Source organism: Cherax quadricarinatus, chromosome 1 (genome assembly GCF_038502225.1).
Source record: "Cherax quadricarinatus isolate ZL_2023a chromosome 1, ASM3850222v1, whole genome shotgun sequence".
NCBI lineage: Eukaryota > Metazoa > Arthropoda > Malacostraca > Decapoda > Parastacidae > Cherax > Cherax quadricarinatus.
Window position 1 is genome coordinate 88,144,453 of NC_091292.1, and position 24,391 is coordinate 88,168,843.

Consider the following 24,391-nt stretch of genomic DNA (forward strand, 5'->3'; position numbering starts at 1 on the left):
ACCTAAAGGGGACAAGAAGATACAGAACATTCAGACCATGGGAAAACCAGGATAGCCACAACCACTCCAGAGAGAGAGGTTTTTTAGCACCAGGAAGGAAAAAAAGCTGGCGGGAAATGATAGAAATCATACGCCAACTCTGGTAATTTCTGGAGCAGAATCACAGTCAATAGCCTCCACTCTAAAACAACAGATATTAGTGCCAGGTAAAAAAAGACCCCCACCCCCTTCCACACCACCAATACGACGACATTCATCTTTGCAAATATACGTACAAGGTCTAAGGCCAGCAGTAAACAACAAAATACCTTTCATCCATGGACTGCTTACAGAGTCAAATGCAGTGTTTACAGTTTTCACAGAGACCCACAATGAGATATGGATCCTGGGTTATAACCTATACAGATACAATAGAGTGAACAGGCAAAAGGGGGAGAAGGGTTGGCCTGTATGTCACAGAGTCACTGATATGCTTGGAACTACTAAATGCTTCAAATGATGTAGTTGAAGTTTTGGCAGTAAAGACTGAGAACGAAAGCCAGGTCATTGTGGTTGTAAACAAGCCTCTGGATGCAATTTCCCAACAATTCCAGGAACACCTTTTAAAAATAGACCATTGTCTGGAAAATCTTCCAGCTCCTGCCCCAAACATCTTGCTCCTGGGGATTTCATCCTAAGGCACCTAAAATGGAGGAATGTAGCAAATAATGCTGTAGCTGAGATAACCCCAGGAGGCATCTCAGATGAAAACTTGCACACACACAAGCTTTTAAATCTCTGCACCAAATTCACCTTAAACCAGCAAATAATAGATTCAGCAAGGTGGAGAATACACTAGACCTCATCTTCACTAACAGTGATGATCTGATACAAAATATTACCATATCAAAAACAATATACTCGGATCACAATATAATAGAGGCTCAGACATGTGTGTGCAGGGCCCCAGGCCAACAAAATGTGATCAGTCACGAGGGAGCCTTCACCAAATTCAACTTCAGTAACAAAAACATGAGGTGGGACCAAGTCAACCAGGTCCTAAATGATATAAATTGGGAAAATATCCTAAGCAACATGGATCCAAACCTATGTCTAGAACAAATTAACTCTGTGGCACTCGAGGTATGCTCAGTGCAAATTCCTTTAAGGAATAAGAAGAAAAGATGTAAACTAGGAAGAGAAAGGCACTGCCTATACAGGCGAAGGCAAAGAATAACATAGTGGCTAAAAGAGGCCAATATATCTGTAATACAAAGGGAGGCACTGGTCAGAGAAATAGCAAACATTGAACTTAAGCTAAAGGAATCTTACAGGAGTCAAGTAACGTGGAAAGAAATAAAAGCCATAAATGAAATTAAATATTTCTTTTCTTATGCCAACTCTAAACCGAGAACAACGTCCAGTATTGGGCCCCTACATATGAACATAAGAAAGGAGGAACACTGCAGCAGGCCTGTTGGCCCATACTAGGCAGGTCCTTCACAGATTCATCCCACTAACAGAATATTTGCACTCATAAGAACATAAGAAATAAGGAACACTGTAACAGGCCTACTGGTCTATGCGAGGCAGCTCCAATTCTCCCCACTAGCTTAAGCCATGCCTTGACCTAGTGAGGTCGGACATGTCACTTAAGGGAGGAGCACTGCATCCAACCTAGTACCTAGTCAGGTCCAACTCACACCCACCCACACCCATTCATGTATTTATCCAACCTATTTTTAAAACTACACAATGTCTTAGCATCTATGACGGTACTCGGGAGTTTGTTCCACTCATCTACAACTCTATTACCAAACCAGTGCTTTCCTATATGCTTCCTGAATCTGAATTTTTCCAACTTAAAAACCATTGCTGCGAGTCCTGTCTAGGTTAGGTATTTTTAGCACGCTATTTACATCCCCTTTATTAATTCCTGTTTTCCATTTAAACACCTCAATCATATCCCCCCTAATTCTATGCCTTTCTAGAGAGTGCAGATTCAGGGTCCTCAGTCTTTCCTCATAGGGTAGATTTCTGATACATGGGATCAACTTTGTCATCCTCCTTTGTACGTTTTCCAGTGCATTTATATCCATTCTGTAATACGGTAACCAAAACTGTGCAGCATAATCCAAATGAGGCCTAACCAAAGATACACAGAGTTGAAGAACAACCTGAGGACTTCTAGTATTTATACTTCTAGATATGAAGCCAAGAATTCTGTTAGCTTGATTGCGAACACTAATGCACTGTTGTCTTGGTTTTAGATTACTACTAACCAGAACTCCTAAATCCTTTTCGCAATCCGTAATATTAAGATATACATTATTTAGTTTATATGTGGCATGGTTATTTTCCTGTCCAACATTTAGAACTTTACATTTGTCTATATTAAACTGTATCTCCCACTTCTCCAACCACTGCATGAGTTTATTCAAATCATCCTGGAGTGCTCTAATGTCCTCGTTAGAATGAATTGGATGGCCTATTTTGATGTCATCAGCAAATTTATTTATGTCGCTATTTATTCCCTCATCTATGTCGTTTATGTAGATTGTGAACAACAAGGGGCCCCAACACTGACCCCTGCGGAACACCGCTTGTAACGTGCCCCCATTCTGATTTCTCCCCATTTATGCAAACTGCTGCCTATTCGTCAACCATGCCTCAACCCAGGAAAAAATTTCTCCTCCTATTCCGTGTGCCCTAAGTTTCCTCAATAACCTCTGATGTGGAACTCTATCGAAAGCCCTACTGAAGTCCATATACACAATATCATATTCAATACCATGATCTACCTCCTCAAATACCTTAGTGAAGAAAGTGAATAAATTCGTAAGACAGGAACGCCCCTTTGTAAAACCGAGCTGAGATTCATTAATCAATTTATGTCTTTCGAGATGGCTACGAATTGCTTCTTCAATTATTGATTCCATAAATTTTCCCACTATGGAGGTAAGGCTTATTTCATCTTTAGTTCAAAGCTAGGGACCTGTCACTTGCCTTGTAAATAGGTATTACATTTGCCATTTTCATTTATCAGGCACTATGCTAGTTTGCAGTGATATGTTGAAAAGTTTAGCCAAAGGCGTGCTAAGTTCCTCTTTACATTCCTTTAACCCCCTTGCAAACAGTTCATCAGGGCCTGGGGATTTGTTAGGTTTTAATTTCTCTATTTGTCTGAGAACCATATCACTAGTTGCTGCAATCGTGCAGAGTTTATTATCATCCTGTTCTACATAATCTATTATTTCTGGAATTTCGCTAGTATTTTCCTGGGTAAAAACTGAGAGGAAGTAAGTATTGAAAATTTCACACACATCCTTATCACTATCAATGATCTGACCTGAGTTACTCTTAAGTGGGCCTGTCTTGTCCCTAATCTTACTTCTGTATACCTGAATGAACCCTTTTGGGTTAGTTTTCGAATCCCTTGCGACCTTAGCCTCATAATCCCTTTTTGCTTTTCTTATTCCTTTTTTTATTTATCTCCTTAATTGAATATATTGATTTCTTAACTGCCCCTCCCTTCTTTCAATATGCCTCTCTTTTGACCAATGAGACGTTTTAATCTATTGTTCATCCATTTGGGATCATTTTTGTTAGATCTTATTTCCCTACTTGGAACAAAAGTTGTCTGGGCAGCTAGAACTATGCTCTGAAAAATGTCATATTGGCAACCAACATCACCTACCTGACCCATAGTTAGGACATCCCATTTAGCCCACCCAGGTAATTTTTCAGTCCCATGAAATCGGCCAAGCGAAAGTCTGGGACAGAGATTTGAGTGCAGTTATGCGGGTAACTCCACGATACATTGAAACTAAGTGATTTGTGATCGCTTTTCCCAAGCTCGTCATTAACCTCAAAATTATTAACTAGTGATTCTTTGTTGGCAAGAACCAAGTCAAGTAGATTGTTTCCTCTAGTTGGTTCTGCCACAAACTGTTTTAAAAAGCAATCCTGAACTGTATCAAGAAAGTCACTAGACTCGAGATTTTCTGTCACATTGTTCCAATCAATTTATCTAAAGTTAAAATCTCCCATTCACACAACATTTTCATATCTAGATGCCTTATGAATTTCATCCCATAGCAGCTTACTGCACTCCCTATCAAGGTTTAGGGGCCTATAAATCACACCCAAAATTAACTTTTCACGACCCTCGAGAAACTGTAGCCAAACAGATTCTGTGTCCGATGTTTCTAATCTTATATCTTGTCTAACACAACAATTTAAATTATCTCTGACATACATCACCACTCCATCACCCTTCCTGTTGACCCTATCAGTATGGAAAAGTTTATAACCCTGTATGCTGTATTCAGAAGGTATTTCTCTATCTTTCAAGTTGAACCAGGTCTTTGTTATAGCAATAATATCTATATTACCTTGTAGGTAGTAGGTTGGTAGACAGCAACCGCCCAGTGAGTGTAAAACGGACTCCTGTAATTGTTTTACATGATGGTAGGATTGCTGGTGTCTTTTTTTCTGTCTCTTAAACATGCAAGATTTCAGGTACATCTTGCTACTTCTACTTACACTTAGGTCACACTACACATACATGTACAAGCATATATATACACACCCCTCTGGGTTTTCTTCTATTTTCTTTCTAGTTCTTGTTCTTGCTTATTTCCTCTTATCTCCATGGGGAAGTGGAACAGAATTCTTCCTCCATAAGCCATGCGTGTTGTAAGAGGCGACTAAAATGCCAGGAGCAAGGGCCTAGTAACCCCTTCTCCTGTATAAATTACTAAATTTAAAAAGAGAAACGTTCGTTTTTCTTTTTGGGCCATCCTGCCTTGGTGGGATACAGCCGGTTTGTTGAAAAAAAAAAATTATATTACCTGCACTTGCAAGTAATCTTAGCTCATCTATCTTATTTCTTAGACTCCTACTATTTGTATAGTAAACTTTAAGGGAGCTAGTCACTCGTTGCTCTCTACTATCTCTCTTTGTTTATTGATCAGTTAATTTGCCTTTACTAGCAACTTTATTTTGAGTATTATCTTTTAAACATATCCCTGAGGTATCCCGGTAATATCCACTATTTTCAACCCTAATACTGCAGCCTGATTGTTTCCCACAAATGCCCATACCTCTATAATCTATCAGTTTAAAGTCCTAGATAAGTCACCAATAACCCCCTCGATCAAATTAGCTAATGCAACCACTCCAGTCCCAGAGAGATGAGCCCCATCCCTTGCATACATATCACATTTACCATAGAATATGTCCCAGTTATCAATGAATGGGATTGCAAGTTCCTTGCAGTACTTGTCTAGCCAGCAATTTATACCATTTGCCCTAGACATCCATTCATTGCCCACTCCCCTTCTAGGCAAGATGCTACATACGATTGGACCCCCCTTAGACCTGACTACATCTATGGCTGACTTATACTTATCCAGCAGCTCCTGTCTCCTGCCATTCCCAATGTCATTACCACCAGCACTAAGACATAATGGGCTTGTTCCCATTACCTTACATAATTTTATCCAACCTGCTGACTATGTCACCAACACCAGCTCCTGGGAGGCACACTGTCTGTCTGACCTTTCTATCTCTGTTACAAAAAGCACGGTCCATATATCTTACCTGAGAATCTCCCACAATCAGAATATTCTTACGTTGATAAGCAGGGGAGTCAGTGGTACCTTTAACCTCACTAACCACTGAAGTACACTCGTCCTGAAAAACAGAGAATCGATTTCCTACCTTCACATCTTCTCTATTAACCTTCCTTATCATTCTTAGATGAGATGGGTCCTACACAGATGACAGCAAGGAAATGAATGGGCTGCTTAAGTCCCAATATGACTTGGATTTTAGTGAGCCACTGACCAAACAGAGTTGAAGACCTTAATGAATTTTTTATGAGCGAGACAGAGAATTTGGTAGAATCAAACCTATCTGATATTATCCTGACACCAAATGACTTCGAAAAGGCAATAAATGACATGCCCATGCACTCTGCCCCAAGCCCAGAAACATGTAACTCTGTGGTCATTAAGAACTGCAAGAATCCTATATCACGTGCTTTTAACATCCTATGGAGAGGGAGCTTGGACACAGGGGTTGTCCCACAGCTGCTAAAAACAACAGACATAGCCCCACTTCACAGTGGGGGCAGTCAAGCAATAGCAAAGAACTACAGACTGATAGCGCTAACATCCCATATAAAAATCTTTGAAAGGGTTCTAAGAAGCAAGATCGCCATTCATTTAGATACTCATCAGTTACACAACCCAGGGCAACATGGGTTTAGAACAGGTTGCTCCTTCCTGTCCCTACTGCTGGACCACTATGAAGAGGTCCTCGATGCTCTTCTAAAGCATCCAGGAGCATGGAGTATATACACAGACTTTGCAAAAGCTTTTGACAAGTTTGACCGTGGTGTAATAGCACACAAAATGTGTGATAAAGGAATAACATGAAAAGTTTGTAGATGGATCTATAATTTCCTAACAACTAGAACACAAAGAGTACTGCAGTAGTAAATGGAGTAAAGTCTGAGGCAGCTACTGTGAAAAGTTCTGTTCCACAAGGCACAGTACTGAACTCGCTCCCATCCTGTTCCTCATCCTCATATCTGATATAGAAAGGGATGTAAGCCACAGCACCGTATCTTCCTTTGCAGATCACACCTGAATTTGTTTGACAGTGTCCTCCATTGAAGACACTGCAAGACTCCAGGTGGACATCAACCAAATCTTTCAATGGGCCACAGAAAACAATAGGAAGTTCAATGATGAGAAATTCCAATTAGTACTCCGATATGGAAAAACTGAGGAAATTAAAACTATATTGGAGTATAAAACAAATTCTAACCACACGAAGAGCAAAAAGCTATTGTAAAAGACCTGGGAGCGATAATGTCAGAGGATCTCACTTTCAAAGATCACAACATTGTATCAATCGCATCTGCTAGAAAAATGACAGGATGGATAATGAGAACCTTCAAAACTAGGGATGCGAAGTCCATGATGATACTCTTCAAATCACTTGTTCTATCTAGACTAGAATATTGCTGCATGCTAACATCACCTTCCAAGGCAGGTGAAATTGCTGACCTAGAAAATGTACAGAGAACCTTCATGGCACACATAACTGCAATAAATGACACTATGCAAAAACTCAATGCACATAAAAGGCCCTAAAATCTGGAATTCATTACCTGTAAATATAAAAGAAACACTACCTGTTTATAAATTCAAGTCTCTTCTCAAAGATCACTTACTCACCCAAAACCAAATAAATACTGAATAACTGAACCTTATAAATTGTATATCTTAAATGTTTCTCACAATTATATCACATAAATGTTAAACCTAAAACCGAATCTAACTTTATTATTTTTTAAATACACTACCTAACAGAATACTTCATATGACTGAATGTACAACAATGCATGCAACCATATGACCTGTCTTTGTAATACTCACTTGTGCTTTATAGTAATCTATTTACATTAATGTTTTATCACTGATTTCATCATTGCTTAGTTAATCTTAAGTTAATTTTAAGCCAGCCCGTAATGCTATGCATAGTATAAGTGGCTTTGGCATGCTGCTCTTATCTGTATTTTTTTGTACCTCTGTATGTGTGCTCAAATTGTTAATAAATAAATAAATAAATAAATAAATAAAACACCTCAGTTACTGGGAATGCTTGAAGTTCCTCAACCTGTACTCCCTAGAATGCAGGTGAGAGAGATACATGATTATATACACTTGGAAAATCCTAGAGGAATTAGTACCAAACTTGCACATGAAAATCACTCCCTATGAAAGCAAAAGTCTTGGCAGATGATGCAGTATCCTCCCAATGAAAAGCAGGGGCACCACTATCACGATAAGAGACAACACAGTAAGTGTCAGTGGCCTAAGATTGTTCAACTGCCTCTCAGCATACGTAAGGGGGGATTACCAATAGACCCCTGGCTGTCATGAAGAAGGTGCTGGACAGGCACCTAAAGTCAGTACCTGACCAGCTGGGTTGTGGTTCGTATGTTGGGTTGCGTGCGGCCAACAGTAACAGCCTGGTTGATCAGGCCCTGATCCACCATGAGGCCTGGTCACAGACTGGGCCGCTGGGGCGTTGACCCCCGAAACCTCCAGGTATACATTGGTGGGAGAGAGCCAGTGTGGTAACAGAAATAAAATTGAGAATACTGTATACCATTATATAGACCACTGGAAAATAAATACTGTTGGTATTATTTCACCTACTACTATACCAATTACAATCATGGGAAAGTGTTAAGGTGATAGAGGTTATATATTGCTGTCTTATTAATGTAAATTCTTGTTTGTAGGGCCTGAGTATCACCATGGAAAATGTTGACCGTCATGTTGAAGGTACATACATCTGCACAGCTTCCAATGGAATAGGAGACCCATCATCAGCATCCATGACGATTGAAGTTGAATACCCACCTGAGGTCACCACCAGTCAGGTAATCCTTTATTGTGCTTTTGCTTTCTGAAGTAAATTATTAGTGTGTGTACAGTATTGTATTCATGGGTAAACCCTAAAAACATATGGAATCATACAGTACCTGGGAACTGGAAGGTCATCAAGATTGATCAGAGGAACTGGAGGGTATCTCCATTTCTTTGGGCCAAAAGTTCTACACCAGCATCATGGCACCCTACTTAAAGAATTTCCAATTATTGGAAGAGGAAGATATTTTACAATATAATGATTATGCCAGTTAGCGATACAGTATTATTATTTTTATTATAAATAAAAATTATGCATAATCTAAAGATTATTTATATTTTTATGGAAGTTTTATTTTTATGTGAATGTGATTAGGCATCTTCTTAAAGAAATTGTTTGAGCATTAGTAATTTGCAAAAATCATCATTAATTCTTCTATGTAAAGGTAATCTTGCTTTTAATTTTATACTGTAACAAAACTGCTAACTTCAGCAAATTATCTTCAGGCTATGCTTCATACTGGGGAGGGTGACCAGGCCAAACTGATATGCATTGTCCATGGACGTCCCAACCCTCTTGTCTCCTGGAGCAAGGATGGGAAGCCCATCAACCCTGACCACCATATCATTGAACATGATAGCTTTCACCGTCACACACTAACCATCAACAAAGTACGAGAAGGGGACTTTGGTGTCTATACTTGCACAGCAGAGAACAGCCAGGGACAGAGAGAAAAAACACTCAAACTGACTGGTAAGTGCAACATATAATTTTTTATAGTTTTGAAAAATTCATTTTTGTATGTGCTCATTTGAAATCACTAATAAAGATGATTGCTTGAGGCTGGGCATATGAGGTTTTTAAGGGAATAGTTAATTTTCAGTGGCTTACCTTTAAACTGCTGGGAATTTGGATCTGATGATTTGCACTATATACAGGAAGAATGACTACATCTTGGTTTTCAGGTTTCACTGTCAATACTTACACTACATTGTTTGTGGTGTTAAGCAGCATAGTGCAAATGAATGTCATTATTGTATAAACCAACTCTCACCTTGTTCTCAGTTCATTCAGTTACATCTGATAAAATTGTATCACTATCTGTCTATCTATCTATACATTGAACTCTCCATAAAATAGACTAATAGAAGGGAAAGTGTCTCATTTAGTGAAACTCCATTATATAGAAAGTTTTGATTAAGCAGACTACATGTGCTTAATTGAGTATAATATTGTGTTATATGTAGGTAGTAGGTTGGTAGACAGCAACTGCCCAGGGAGGCACTACCGTCCTGCCAAATGGGTGTAAAATGGAAGCCTGTAATTGTTTTACACGATGGTAGGATTGTTGGTGTCTTTTTTCTGTCTCATAAACATGCAAGATTTCAGGTACATCTTGCTTTGGTGGGATATGGCCATTTGTTGAAAGAAGAAGAATTGTATTATACACTACAGTATTGTACATTACACCTGTACTTGTATGTGAAAAGAAAATGAGTTTAAAATACAATACAGTAGAGTTCATTACAGTAATTTTTCTTACCATTTCTGGTGGGTAGATGAGCTTACAGCTGTATAGTATTCCCTCATGGTCTAGTGGTGTCCCAAAATAACTTATTCTTGTAGACAGGTGAGATGTAGATGGCTCAGGCCTTGGTAGATGGTTCGAGAGACGTACATCTAGGAACAGGTTTAAAGAAAAAATTCAGTCTCATTTGTTTGACACACTGATGCTGCTTACTTATGACAAGTTCCCTAAAAGTGCGAAAGTTTTGATAATAGGCTTGCCCATTTCTCTTGCTTGAGAGGTCATCATCAGCATTATCCTTTTCATCTACGTGGTACCAGTAGCTTCATTTGCAGTTTCTGCATTACTCACCGTCTAGTAACCGGTATCTCCATCATTTTCTTACAAGCATTCAGTCACATCTTCCTGCGTCATGTTTTTTCTCCCATCTTCTGAAGTGTTTGATGAAAATCAGTGGTCTTGAACCCCTCAAAATAAGACTCAGTATTTTCCCTTCATTAGCCAATGTTGGCATTTTTAGTTCCTTCTGTGATGCTGCAGTGTTGAAGATGGCAGACTTCAGGTCATACTTCTTGACGTTTTCCAACATACACTGGCCTCTGCTGTCTCTTTTTCGAATCTTGTCCTTCCTCAATTACTATCAGTACTTTGTCTAGATATCTTGATTGATACAACCTCTTGCAGACTGCAATAATCCACTGATCTGTAGGTTGAATCAGGGAGGTAATATTAGAGGCTAGAAGCATATCCTTAATTCTTCCATCACTATTGATTAAATTGGAGCCTGTGGATGAACATGTGCATTATTAAGCAAGAGAAGACCAAGACTTCATCAGGATCAAGTTAAAGGTTTTCTAGCTGATACTTGTGTACTTCAGGGATGAAATGTTATAAAACCAGTCAGAAAATATCCCAGTCAAACTAGCCTTTCTTACCCTTGTAATAATTGACTGTTATCTCTTTTCATTCAGTCTTTTGAAGATTGTGGCTGTGCTAATTTGCCAGTGACTGTCAGTTTCAAGCGATGCATACCATGAGCATTGCCACAGCCTAATACCAAGAAGCATTCTTTGCTGAGCTTAAAGTCGTGTGCATTTTTCCCATGGAAGTGCCAAAGCCAACCATCACTTGATCCAAAGTCTTTGCTCATATGGCTTGCTAACTTCTTAGCAGCAGAGCAACCTCAAAAGAAAGAATGTTAACACCAGCAGTGTGCTACTAAGTATACCATTTTTGCTCTTCTGCTTCAATCCTTGTATCTTGAGCCATTTTCATATGCTTCCTAGAAATAACTGGAGAACCTTTTATGCTGAACATCTACACTGATCTTCATAGCATATTCTGTAAACTTTTCCTTGCTTCTACATATGTCAGATACTGTTTTACTACATTAAACTCCATGTACATCCAGGCCACTAAAATGCCAGCCTCCAGCTTCCTTATTAATTCAAGTTTCTGCTTAACAGTCAAGGCCACACACTTCTTGGCACTATCACTTGCTTGAAAGGCCATTGTTAATAATGTACACAGTACTTTAAAAAAATAATTAAAAACACTAAAACTATGGAAAAATTGGAGATGAAATGGTGATGGCATGTGAGGCATGCACAGTCAGACAATAAGAAACTGATGCTGGTTGAGTCAATGGTCCTGCTGCCCAAGAACACTGAGAATAGATGCCTCCAGGACAAAGCACAGACCAGACAAACTTGCAATTATGTGCAGTTGGCTCATATTATCAGGCTTATGACCAGACCAGACAGCCATGTGACATTGCAGATTTGGTCCGCTTCATAGCTGTTTTAATCAGACACCCCTAAAATGAATATGTTGAGCCTTTGTCCAGCCAGATTTTTTGTCTATTTTAGCTGATATCTGGTTTATGATGGACCTTTTTATTGAGGGTTTACTGTACTTAGTCTTTGTAAAGACTCCAAACACTGCATTTTTGACTTAAAGGAAGATTTTGTAATTATTGATAGTTTAATATTTGCAAGGAGAAAAAGGAATTACAGTACAATGGACCCTCACTTTTCGTAATTAATCCGTTCCAGAGAATGTGACTCATCGAAGTTGACGATTTGCGAATCCATTTTCCCCATAAGAAATAATGTAAATCCAATTAATTTGTTCCAGACACCCAGAAGTATCAACAAATTTTTTTTTTTTTACCTTAAAGGTAGATTTACATGCACAAAAGAATGAACATTCAACATGACAGTTACCTTTATTGAAGGCTGTTGTTGATGAATGGAAAACAGGGAGGAGGGGAGAGGCAAGAGAGGTTATTGTTTGGAAGGGGAATCCCCCTCCATAAGGACTCTAGGTCACTTCAGGGGTCACTTCCCTAGCTTAAATATAGATTTACATGCAGAAAAAGAATGCCAAATAAATGTAAAGCACTAATAAAATGTATAAATGAACATTTAACATCACACTTACCTTTACTGAAGACTCTTGTTGATGTATGGCATACGGGGCAGAGGGAGGGGAGGCGAGTTTATTGTTGGAGAATATGACACTAATATCACCTCTATGGTTTATTTATCTATCACAATTCAACTAATATAACATAATAAACAATAGTAAAAGCATAAAAACATGGAATATACTCTAGAATAAATAAAATAAGTCATTATGAATGTCACAAGAGGTGTTCTGTTGTTGTTGGGTGTATAAGGGCCACTGAGAGCATCAGCTGTCCATAATGGTGGTGAAGCAGCAGCTGAGGTGGCAGTGTTTTCTGTAGCCCTATATAACTCCAACAACATTGGAGGAGTTAGCAGAATCACTGAAGAAGGCACCCTCTACCACCATCACAACCACTGCCACCCTCTACCACTATCACAATTGCTACCACCATTACTACCACCCTCTACCACCATCACTAGCACCCTCTACCACCATCACTAGCACCCTCTACCACTATCACAACTGCTACCACCCTCTACCACCATCACTACCATCCTCTACCACCATCACTCCCACCCTCTACCACTATCACATTGCTACCACTACCACCACCACTTTCGTATTTTTCTACAAACTTTTTCTTAAATTATATGTGTTTATCACATTCTTTACCAAAGGGCTGGCACTAGAAGCTTTCTTTGGAGCCATGGTGACTTATTTAGCAGTTGCAAGCACTAAAATGAATGGAATATTATGAAATGTATCATATGAATTCGTGGGATCACCCTCACTTGCTGATAAACAATGGCACACTGGCTGGGAATGGAGTGTGAGGCGGCTCGAGGCCATGTGTATGCGTCCCAGACAAATGACTATTTGCAAGTAAAACGACGATTTGTAAGTCAATGTTTTGATGAAAAAAACGTTATGATTTCCGAAAATTACGACTTTGGAGCCTTACGAAAAACAAGGGTCCACTGTATTATACATATTGTATTTTTTGTGCTATGATTTTTTGATAAAATATATGTAGCTCTGGAGGGGCAACCACTAGTTTTGTTTTTTGTCCAAGCAAGTACAGGTTGGCCATCACTAATCCGGCAGTCAGTAATCTGGCACTAATTTCGACTAGCATAATTTAAAATTTCTGGGGTTGCCACGCCAACCTGCCGCTACTGTTTGGTGGTGCTACTTGCTGCATAAGTCATTCCAATTTCTTTTTCTCCATTTACTGTTATAGTATACTCACTCTTAGCCCTAGCCATGGTTCCAACAAATAAAAGAAATGCTTCTAATTGTGTAAAGCACATACACCGTACATTGTCCATAAAAAATAAGGTGGCTTTGAAGCCACTGTTGGTTGCCATGAGCTCAGCTCACTCAGATAAGCTCTGACCAGTATATTTGAGCCTGCATATGAGAGAATAGGTCTGTGTGGTAAGTGTGCACTATATGGAAAAAATCCTGCAGTACACAGTGCATAATGAGAAAAAAACTGCGATTGTGTTAGTCAGTGAAATTGCAAATATCGAACTTAAGCTGAGGGAATCTTACAGGAGACGAAGAATCACAGGAAGAACTAAAAGCCATAAAGGAAATTGAAAAAAATCATAATACTTCTTCTTTTATGCCAAATCTAAGGAAAAAACAACATCAGGTATTGGGCTCCTGCTTAGGCAGGATGGGACATACACAGATGACAGCCAAGAAATGAGTGAGATACTAAAGTCCCAATATGACTCGGCATTCAGCGAGCCACTGCCCAGACTAAGGGTCAACAGTTCAAATGAATTCTTTATGAACGAAACCCAAAATTTGGTCATCTCAAAAATCTCGGATATTATTCTAACTCCACTCCACAAGACTTTGAAGAGGCAATGAATGACATGCACTTGGCCCCAGGCCCACATTCATGGAACTCTGTGTTCATCAGGAATTGCAAGAAGCCCCTATCACATGCCTTCAGCATTTTATGGAGAGGGAGTATGGACACAGGGGTCATCCCACACACTAAAAACAACAGACATAGCCCCACTCCACAAAGGTGGCAGCAAAGCATTTGCAAAGAACTAAAGACTGATAGCACTAACATCCCATATCATAAAAATCTTTGAGAGGGTTCTAAGAAGCAAGATCACCAACCATCTAGATACCCATCAGTTACACAACCCAGGGCAACACAGGTTTAGAGCAGGTCATTCCTGCCTGTCCCAGCTACTGGACCACTATGACAAGGTCCTGGATGCTGTAGAGGATAAACGAAATACAAATGTATACACAGACTTTGCAAAAGCTTTCGACAAGTGTGACTATGGTGTAATAGCACACAAAATGTGTGATAAAGGAATAACAGGAAAAGTTGGTAGATGGCTCTATAACTTCCTGACAAATAGAACACAAAGAGTAATAGAAAACAGAGTAAAGTCCCAGGCAGCCACAAGGCACAGTACTCGCTCCCATTCTGTTCCTCATCCTCATTTCTGACATAGAGATGTAAGCCATAGCTCCAGGTCTTCCTTTGCGAATGACACCCGGATTACCATGGCAGTGACCTACATCGAAGACACCACAAGACTCCAAACGGACATCAACCAAATCTTCAAATGGGCCACTCAAAACAATATGAAGTTCAATGAGGAGAAATTTCAACTACTCAGATATGGGAAACTTGAGGAAATTAAAAATGTATGAGGGTATACGACAAATTCTAACCATACAGTAGAGCGGAAAAGTAATGTAAAGGACCTGGGAGTGATAATGTCAGAGGATCTCGCCTTCAAAGACCACAACAATGTATCTACCTCATCTGCTAGGAAAATGATAGGATGGATACCTGGAGAGAGTTCCGGGGGTTAATGCCCCAGGAGGCCCGGGCTGTGACCAGGCCTCCTGGTGGATCAGAGCCTGATCAACCAGGCTGTTACTGCTGGCTGCACGCAATCCAATGTACGAGCCACAGCCTGGCTGGTCAGGTACCGACTTTAGGTGCTTGTCCAGTGCCTGCTTGAAGACAGCCAGGGGTCTATTGGTAATCCCCCTTATGTATGCTGGGAGGCAGTTGAACAGTCTCGGGCCCTTGACACTTATTGTATTGTCTCTTAACGTGCTAGTGACACTCCTGCTTTTCATTGGGGGGATGTTGCATCGTCTGCCGAGTCTTTTGCTTTTGTTGTGAGTGATTTTTGCGTGCAAGTTTGGTACTAGTCCCTCTAGGATTTTCCAGATGTATATAATCATGTATCTCTCCTGCCCTCCCAGTAATTGAGGTGTTTTATCTCCGTTATGCGCACCGTGAAGGTTCTCTGTACATTTTCTAGGTCAACAATTTCACCTGCCTTGAAAGGTGCTGTTAGTGTGCAGCAATATTCCAGCCTAGATAGAACAAGCGACCTAAAGAGTGTCATCATGGGCTTGGCATCCCTAGTTTTGAAGGTTCTCATTATCCATCCTGTCATTTTTCTAGCAGATGCGATTGATACAATGTTATGGTCCTTGAAGGTGAGATCCTCCGACATGATCACTCCCAGGTCTTTGACGTTGGTTTTTCGCTCTATTTTGTGGCCAGAATTTGTTTTGTACTCTGATGAAGTTTCAATTTCCTCATGTTTACCATATCGGAGTAATTGAAATTTCTCATCGTTGAACTTCATATTGTTTTCTGCAGCCCATTGAAAGATTTGGTTGATATCTGCCTGGAGTCTTGCAGTGTCTGCAATGGAAGACACTGTCATGCAGATTCAGGTATCATCTGCAAAGGAAGACACGGTGCTGTAGCTGACATCCTTGTCTATGTCAGATATGAGGATGAGAAACAAGAGCTTTTCACCGTAGCTGCCTCAGACTTTACTCTGTTGACTACTACTCATTGTGTTCTGTTTGTGAGGAAATTATAGATCTATCTACCAACTTTTCCTGTTATTCCTTTAGCACACATTTAGTGTGCTATTACGCCATGGTCACACTTGTCAAAGGCTTTTGCAAAGTCTGTATATATTACATCTGCATTCTCTTTGTCTTCTAGTGCATCTAGGACCTTGTCGTAATGATCCAGTAGTTGAGACAGACAGGAGCGACCTGCTTTAAACCCACGTTGCCCTGGGTTGTGCAATTGATGGGTATCTAGATGGGTGGCGATCTTGCTTCTTAGGACCCTTTCAAAGATTTTTATGATATGGGATGTTAGTGCTATCGGTCTGTAGTTGTACTATAGCTCATTCTAGCTCAATACATAGACTATACCAAAGTCATTACATTAGACCTTAGTGCAATTACAAGTGAGTCTTGTGCTATTTTTAATTTGTATTTTTATATTATTAGTTTATACCTAGTTGTACTTTAGCTCATTCCAGGACAACACATAGACAACACCAACTTCATTATGTGTATTAGTGACTATACTCTACATGACCAAAATGCTATAGCTATATACTTGTCCAAACTTCCCACCACTACAGATATCAGTACTAAAACTCAACACACAACTCAGGATATAAATAACCATAATTTAAACCTAGAAGATGATTGATCACGTTGACCCTGATCTAAACCTACATAATCTGACACACAATCAAAACCTATTGGAAAGTAACTGCCTTTACTACACAGCATCACAAGCCAGCACTATCCTAAACAATGATAAAAGTCTATCAGTACTTAACTACAACATTAGGTCCTTAAGCAAACACTATGATGACCTCCTGGCACTCCTTGAATCACTAAAGACACCCTTCTCCTGCATTATTCTTACTGAGACCTGGCTTAAACAGGACACAATAGATATCTACCCTCTACCAGGATACACAGCAATCCACAACTGCAGACCATACCAAGTTGGGGGTGGTATTGCAATCTATTACTCTAACCAATTATCTTGTATTAGCACCAATTGCTTTAGTGATGAATATGGAGAATACATTTTTGCTAATTTTACTGTAAAAAACCTTAAGACGCCTTTAACAATCGGTGCCATTTACCGGATACCCCACACAAACATCCCAAACTTCAGTGAGAAATTAAAGGCACTAATAACAAACAGACAAATGAATAAGCACCACCTTCTCTTAGCTGGAGACTTCAACATCAACCTTGGCCTACTAGATGATCAGCCTGTAACTGATTTCATCAACAATATGAACAACACACTTCTCATACCAACAATAACTAAACCAACCAGGCTCACTGAAACAAGTGCAACTATAATAGACCACATATGGACCAATATACTAGCCCCCCTTAAATCAGGAATAATCACAGATAGCACTACAGACCACTACCCTACCTTCCTCTTGACAAACATTAGTAAACCACCACTTGAATACAACAAAGTCTCATTTAGACTCCATGATGAGGCCTCAATAAGGAAGTTCACAGCTGACCTAGAGACTGTTGACTGGCCTACAGAATTCTCCAAGGCCAATGGTATTGATGACTGGACAGACATTTTTCTTAACAAACTACTTAGACTATACAACAAACATTGTCCTATAAAAACGAAACAGATCACAAACAAACAGCTTGGTTGCCTATGGCTAACCAGCACCGTTCTGAAATCCATTGATAAGAAACACCAATATGAAAAGCAATATAGGCAGGGCTTAATACACAAAGATATTCTTAAACACTATTCATCAGTCCTCACCAAAGTAATAAAGAAAGCCAAACAACTATACTACTCCAGTAGATTCACAGACACAAGAGGAGATATAAAAAAGACCTGGAAAACACTCTCTCAGATTCTAGGGACCCACAAACTGAAAAAAAACAAGAATATTGTCCTAACTAAACCTAATGAAACACCACTGCAACCCACTGACACAGCTAACAAGATAAACGACTTCTTCTCAACCATAGGTTCTAATCTCGCCAATAAAATCCCACGTACCAATGCCCATGCCGGGGACTACCTAGATGGGAATTTCCCAAATTCCTTCTATCTTGCTCCAACTGAGCCCACAGAAGTCACCGAGATTATAAAGTCACTTAAAAATAACTCAGGGAATCTGTCTCATGTCCCACCATTATTGTACAAGAGAGTGGCCCATGTCCTCTCGCATATTATCTCATTACTTTTTAACAAGTCACTAGAAACTAGCACCTTCCCGAAATTACTCAAGACGGCAAGGGTTACACCAATACATAAAGGTGGTGACCCTACAGATTTAAACAACTATAGGCCAATATCAAACTTACCATTGCTATCCAAAATCTTTGAGAAACTCGTGCACAGGAGACTGTATTCATTTATAACGTCACAAAACATACTCAACCCCTGCCAATTTGGATTCAGGAAAAATAAAAGCACTAACGATGCAATCGTAAAAATGCTAGATCTGCTTTACACAGCATTGGAAAATAAGGAATATCCACTAGGAATTTTTATTGACCTAAGAAAAGCTTTTGACACATTAGACCACGGCATCCTACTCCAGAAACTTGACCATTATGGTATAAGAGGCCATGCGCTTGCATATTTCAAATCTTACCTTACTAATAGGTATCAGTATGTCACCATTAAAGACACAGCATCAACAACACAGCCACTTGATACTGGAGTTCCGCAGGGAAGTGTCCTTGGTCCCCTGCTCTTCCTCATATACATCAATGATCTTCCAAACGTATCTCGACACCTGAACCCCATTCTCTTTGCTGACGACACGACTTATGTCATCTCTCACCCTAATCTTGCCACCCTCAACACCATTGTTAATGAGGAGCTGATAAAAATATCGACTTGGATGACAGCCAATAAACTTACGCTTAACGTTGACAAAACCTACTACATTATGTTTGGTAGCAGAGCAGGAGATGCGCAAATTAACATTAAGATCGACAACACTCTAATTGCCAGGCATAATGAGGGCAAATTCCTATGCCTATACCTCGACAACAACCTGAACTTCAGCACCCATATCCAACACATAACCAAAAAAGTATCCAAAACGGTTGGGATCCTCTCCAAGATACGATACTACGTGCCGCAAACTGCCCTTCTCACACTATACCATTCACTTATATATCCATACCTCACCTATGCTATCTGTGCTTGGGGTTCAACTGCAGCAACACACCTAAAGCCAATAATAACCCAACAAAAAGCCGCAGTAAGAATAATCACTAAATCCCATCCCTGGCAACACACCCCCCCACTCTTCATAGATCTAAACTTACTCCCTGTTCAGTACATCCACACTTACTACTGTGCAATCTACATCTACAGGACCTTAAATTCCAATATTAACCTTGACCTAAAACGCTTTCTTGATAGTTGTGACAGAACCCACAGGCACAACACCAGACACAAACATCTCTATGACATTCCCCGTGTCCGACTAAACCTTTACAAAAATTCAATGTATGTCAAAGGCCCTAAAATCTGGAACACCCTACCTGAAAATTCCAAAACTGCAGACACATTCATCACCTTCAAAACTACCATCAGAAAACATCTTATCTCCCTGATACACCCTGTCAACTAATAATACGAATACCACCTGGTGGTTCACACTTACACTCACTCACCCATTTGACCATAAACAGAAATATCAATCTCAATCTCAAAATAATGAATCTTAACTAGTCATAAGTTGGCCTGTGATACTCCAATACTGAAACTATGTATAGTGCCAAAACAAAAGCATTCACATTGCTAAACTCACACCTAGTATTTAGTCACTTAGCCATAATACCAACTTACCTCATAATTTTGTAATATTTTAAACTTAAGATTTAATATAAGTCTGCCCGAAATGCCTAGACATGCTAACCACTACATGTAAACCACACAATAACCAAATTCTGTAAACTCAGCATTGTAATCCTTATAGAGAATAAACTTTGAATTTGAATTGAATTTGAATTTGAATTGCTTTACTGCCCCCTTTGTGGAGTAGGGCTATGTCTGTTGTTTTTAGTAACTGTGGGACGACCCCTGTGTCCATGCTCCCTCTCCATAGGATGGTAAAAGCTCGTGATAGGGGCTTCTTGCAGTTCTTGATGAACACGGAGTTCCATAAGTCTGGCCCTGGGGCAGAGTGCATGGGCATGTCATTTATCGCCTGTGTGAAGTCATATGGCATGAAGATAACATCAGATAGGCTTGTGTTAACCAAATTCTGTGGCTCTCTCATAAAAAATTCATTTTGATCTTTGACTCTCAGTCTGGTTAGCGGCTTGCTAAAAACTGAGTCATATTGGGACTTGAGTAGCTCACTCATTTCCTTGCTGTCATCTGTGTAGGACCCATCTTGTTTAAGTAGGGGCCCAATACTGGATGTTGTTCTCAACTTTGATTTGGCATAAGAAAAGAAATACTTTGGGTTTCTTTCGATTTCATTTATGGCTTTTAGTTCTTCCCGCGATTCCTGACTCGTATAAGATTCCTTTAGCTTAAGTTCGATGTTTGCTATTTCTCTGACCAGTGACTCTCTACACATTTCAGATATATTGGCCTCTTTAAGCCGCTCTGTTATTCTTTTCCATCGCCTGTAAAGGGAACGCCTGTCTCTTTCTATTTTACATCTACTCCCCCTTTTTCTTAAAGGAATAAGCCTTGAGCATACATCGAGTGCCACCAAGTTAATCTGTTCTAGGCATAAGTTGGGGTCTGTGTTGCTTAGTCTATCTTCCCAGCTTATATCATTTAGGACTTGGTTTACTTGGTCCTACTTTATGTTCTTGTTATTGAAGTTAAATTTGGTGAAGGCTCCCTCGTGACTAATCTCATTTTGTCAGTCTGGGGGCTCTGTGCATACATGTCTGAACCTCGATTATGTTGAACCTTATGAGAACCTTCAAAACTAGGGATGCCAAGCCCATGATGATTCTCTTCAAATCGCTTGTGCTCTCTAGGCTGGAATACTGCTGTACACTAACAGCCCCCTTCAAGGCTGGTGACATTGCAGACCTGGAGAGTGTACAGAGTACTCTCACAGCACACATGAGTATGATAAGGCACCTAAATTACTGGGAATGGTTGAAGGTCCTTGATCTGTATTCCCTGGAATGCAGGTGAGAGAGATACATGATAATATACACTTGGAAGGTCCTGGAGGGATTGGTACCAAACCTACAAATGAAAATCACTCCCTATGAAAGCAAAAGACTTGGCAGGAGATGCAACATTCCCCCAATGAAAAGCAGGGGCGCCACGAGTACAGTGAGAGACAACACAAATAAGTGTCCGGGGCCCATGACTGTTCAACTGCCTCCCAGTATACATGAGTGGGATTACCAATAGACCCCTGGCTGTCTTTAAGAAGCCACTGGACAGGCACCTAGAGTCAGTACCTGACTAACTGGGCTGTGGTTCGTATGTCAGCTTGTGTATGGCCAGCAGTAACAGCCTGGTTGATCAGACCCTGATCCACCATGAGGCCTGGTCTCAGACCAAGCCTCAGGGGCATTGACCCCTGAAACCCTCTCCAGGTAAACTCCAGATGTTGTTTATGTAAAACAGCAACTTTGCGGTGCATTTTTGTATGGTTTTTATGGTTGTATTCTTGTTTTTTGGTCTCATTTGATAGAATAGAAGATATATTACAGACATAGTTATGATTTTGATTGGTTTCACGATGGAAGGTACCTTGAAATTGAGCTCAAAGTAGCAGAAATGTTCAATTTTTGCTGATGTTCAAGAGTAAACAAATGTCCAATACGTGTCCAGCTGGCTGGTCTGATACACGGTCATGAGTGAGTTGATACTATTTCTACAATTATTACAATAATGCAGTAGTCTGAATAACAGTAAATCTTCAATTTTTTGTGTGAATAAAAATTCAAAATGGAAAGCAAGATATAAGAGGGGCTGGAGATGTGACTAATGAACAGAGAAAATGTTATTTTAGTACCAGGAATGTCTGCATTATTTATTCTATATCCTGTTTTGAAATTGACATCTCTTGAAATTTGTGTGAAATTGGCCAAATTACCAATTTCTGACCACTTCATTGGGTAGTTGAAATAGGTAAATGGGTGGTTTCTTGTACTCAGTCGACAAAAATAGAAGGAATACTAGTGAAATAGATATGAATTTGGTATACCAGAACAATGGAATGGGCCAAAAATAGGGCATAAAGTGGGTCAAATTGCCGATGCGTAAATATCACTGTTGGGTTAAGTATACAATAGTACCTCGAATTTTGAACAGCTTCAAGCTTGAACAATTGTATAAGTTTATTTTTGTAAGTGCTTTTGTAAGTGTATTTTTGGGGGTCTGAAACGGACTAATCTAGTTTACATTATTCCTTATGGGAACAAATTCATTCGGTAATGGCACTCGAACAGCCTTCTGGACCGAATTTCATCCGAAATTTGAGGTACCACTGTATTCTAACCTAACCACTCTGTAATCCGGTAAAATCACTAATCCGGCACCCTACAAGTCCCGATGATGCCGGATTAGTGATGGTCAACCTGTAGTTAAAATTTTGTATTTTTTGCCATTCTTTTATTATACTCATTGTAAAATACTTTAATTTATATGTTTGCAATTGCCATGGTCATTTGGATACTCAAATGGCTTGACTCACCTGGTTCATGTAGAAAGCAAAGCAGTGTTATGTGGCTAACCCTCCGGGGTTAAAAATCCGAACGAAATCTTATCTTATCTTATCTCTAAAAATCTCTTGCCAAAGTAACAGAAAACAAGTAACTAAACCATTTCTAGAGCAAAAAACAGCAGTAACCAGATAATGTATTTACAAGTATATTATTTCCTTGTCGCTCACCTTATTATGATAGAACCACATCATGCTTTATGTAATTCTGACAGTTGATCAATTTAATATTTAGTTACTCTTGGTAGCTTTGAGTTTGTTTATTTTTATAGAAATAGGTGGTTGAAGTTGTAGTACTGAGAGAACTGGATATTAATGTTGTCAGGTATGATGTGTCTGTAGATATGCAAGTGCCCTTAATCCATATAATTTTGTGTTCATTCCAGGTCTTCCTAAAGTCCCCAAAATGACAAGTAGCCCAGCAGGTGGGGAGAAGATTACATACACACTAACATGGGAGACAGAAAGCTACACTCCTATTACCCAATATCGTCTAAGATACCGGAAATTTAAGGTAACTTATGTGCATAAGTATCGTTATTTATATATCAGCTAGTACCATTTCTTGATAAAAACATTCTTAAAATTAACAAGAACATCATTGCTAATAATACACCAAGAAATTTGGAATACATTATAACATGTTTATAACATGTTTATTTATATTTACAGTATTTTCATATAGTCGGACTTGAGTCCTGGAAATGGGAAGTACAATGCCTGCACTTTAAAGGAGGGGTTTGGGATATTGGCAGTTTGGAGGGATATGTTGTGTATCTTTATACGTATATGCTTCTAAACTGTTGTATTCTGAGCACCTCTGCAAAAGCAATGATAATGTGTGAGTGTGGTGAAAGTGTTGAATGATGATGAAAGTATTTTCTTTTTGGGGATTTTCTTTCTTTTTTGGGTCACCCTGCCTCGGTGGGAGACGACCGACTTGTTGAAAAAAAAAAAAAAAATGTTTATAATAGCCTTCTGCTTCCATGGTATGTTAATAACTGCTTTGTATTCAGCCCCAGAGCTGAATCAACACCTTATAATTCTTGGAAATAACTTAACTCTGATTTGTACAGTAATTCTCAATTCCTTTTAGTATTTAGAAAAGAATCAAGATTTTATGAGGTGAATCAAGAATATACATCATTATCTTTTCTCATGGGCGTTTGTATTACATTATCAAGATTACAAACGACTGCATTTTTATGTTTTAACTACCCCTGCAGAGTAAATGACACTTAGATGCAGTGGATACCCTTTTTAACATTTTGCTTGATAAATTAGACACATGTGCAACACTTGGGTATCTTTAATGAGGAAACGTTTTGCCACACAGTGGCTTCATCAGTCCATACAAAGGAGAACATTGAAGAACAGGAGGAGTTTGAGGTAATCAATCCCTCAGCCTTGAGTCGATGTGGTCAGTCCATCAATCTTGAAAAGAATACAACATATGTGTGTAGAAGAA

General features: G+C 39.4%; 1 protein-coding gene across 2 annotated transcripts in view; it reads left to right on the plus strand.

Annotated features, from left to right (window-relative positions):
• Positions 1 to 24,391, plus strand: part of LOC128689358 (protein amalgam-like) — a 98,028-nt gene that overhangs the window by 44,219 nt on the left and 29,418 nt on the right. For both annotated transcript variants that reach the window (XM_070083452.1, XM_070083456.1), the window contains exons 7-9: positions 8,303 to 8,443; positions 8,937 to 9,183; positions 23,310 to 23,437. In XM_070083452.1, coding sequence (XP_069939553.1) covers positions 8,303 to 8,443; positions 8,937 to 9,183; positions 23,310 to 23,437 — 516 coding nt within the window. The remainder of the gene's footprint in view (positions 1 to 8,302; positions 8,444 to 8,936; positions 9,184 to 23,309; positions 23,438 to 24,391) is intronic.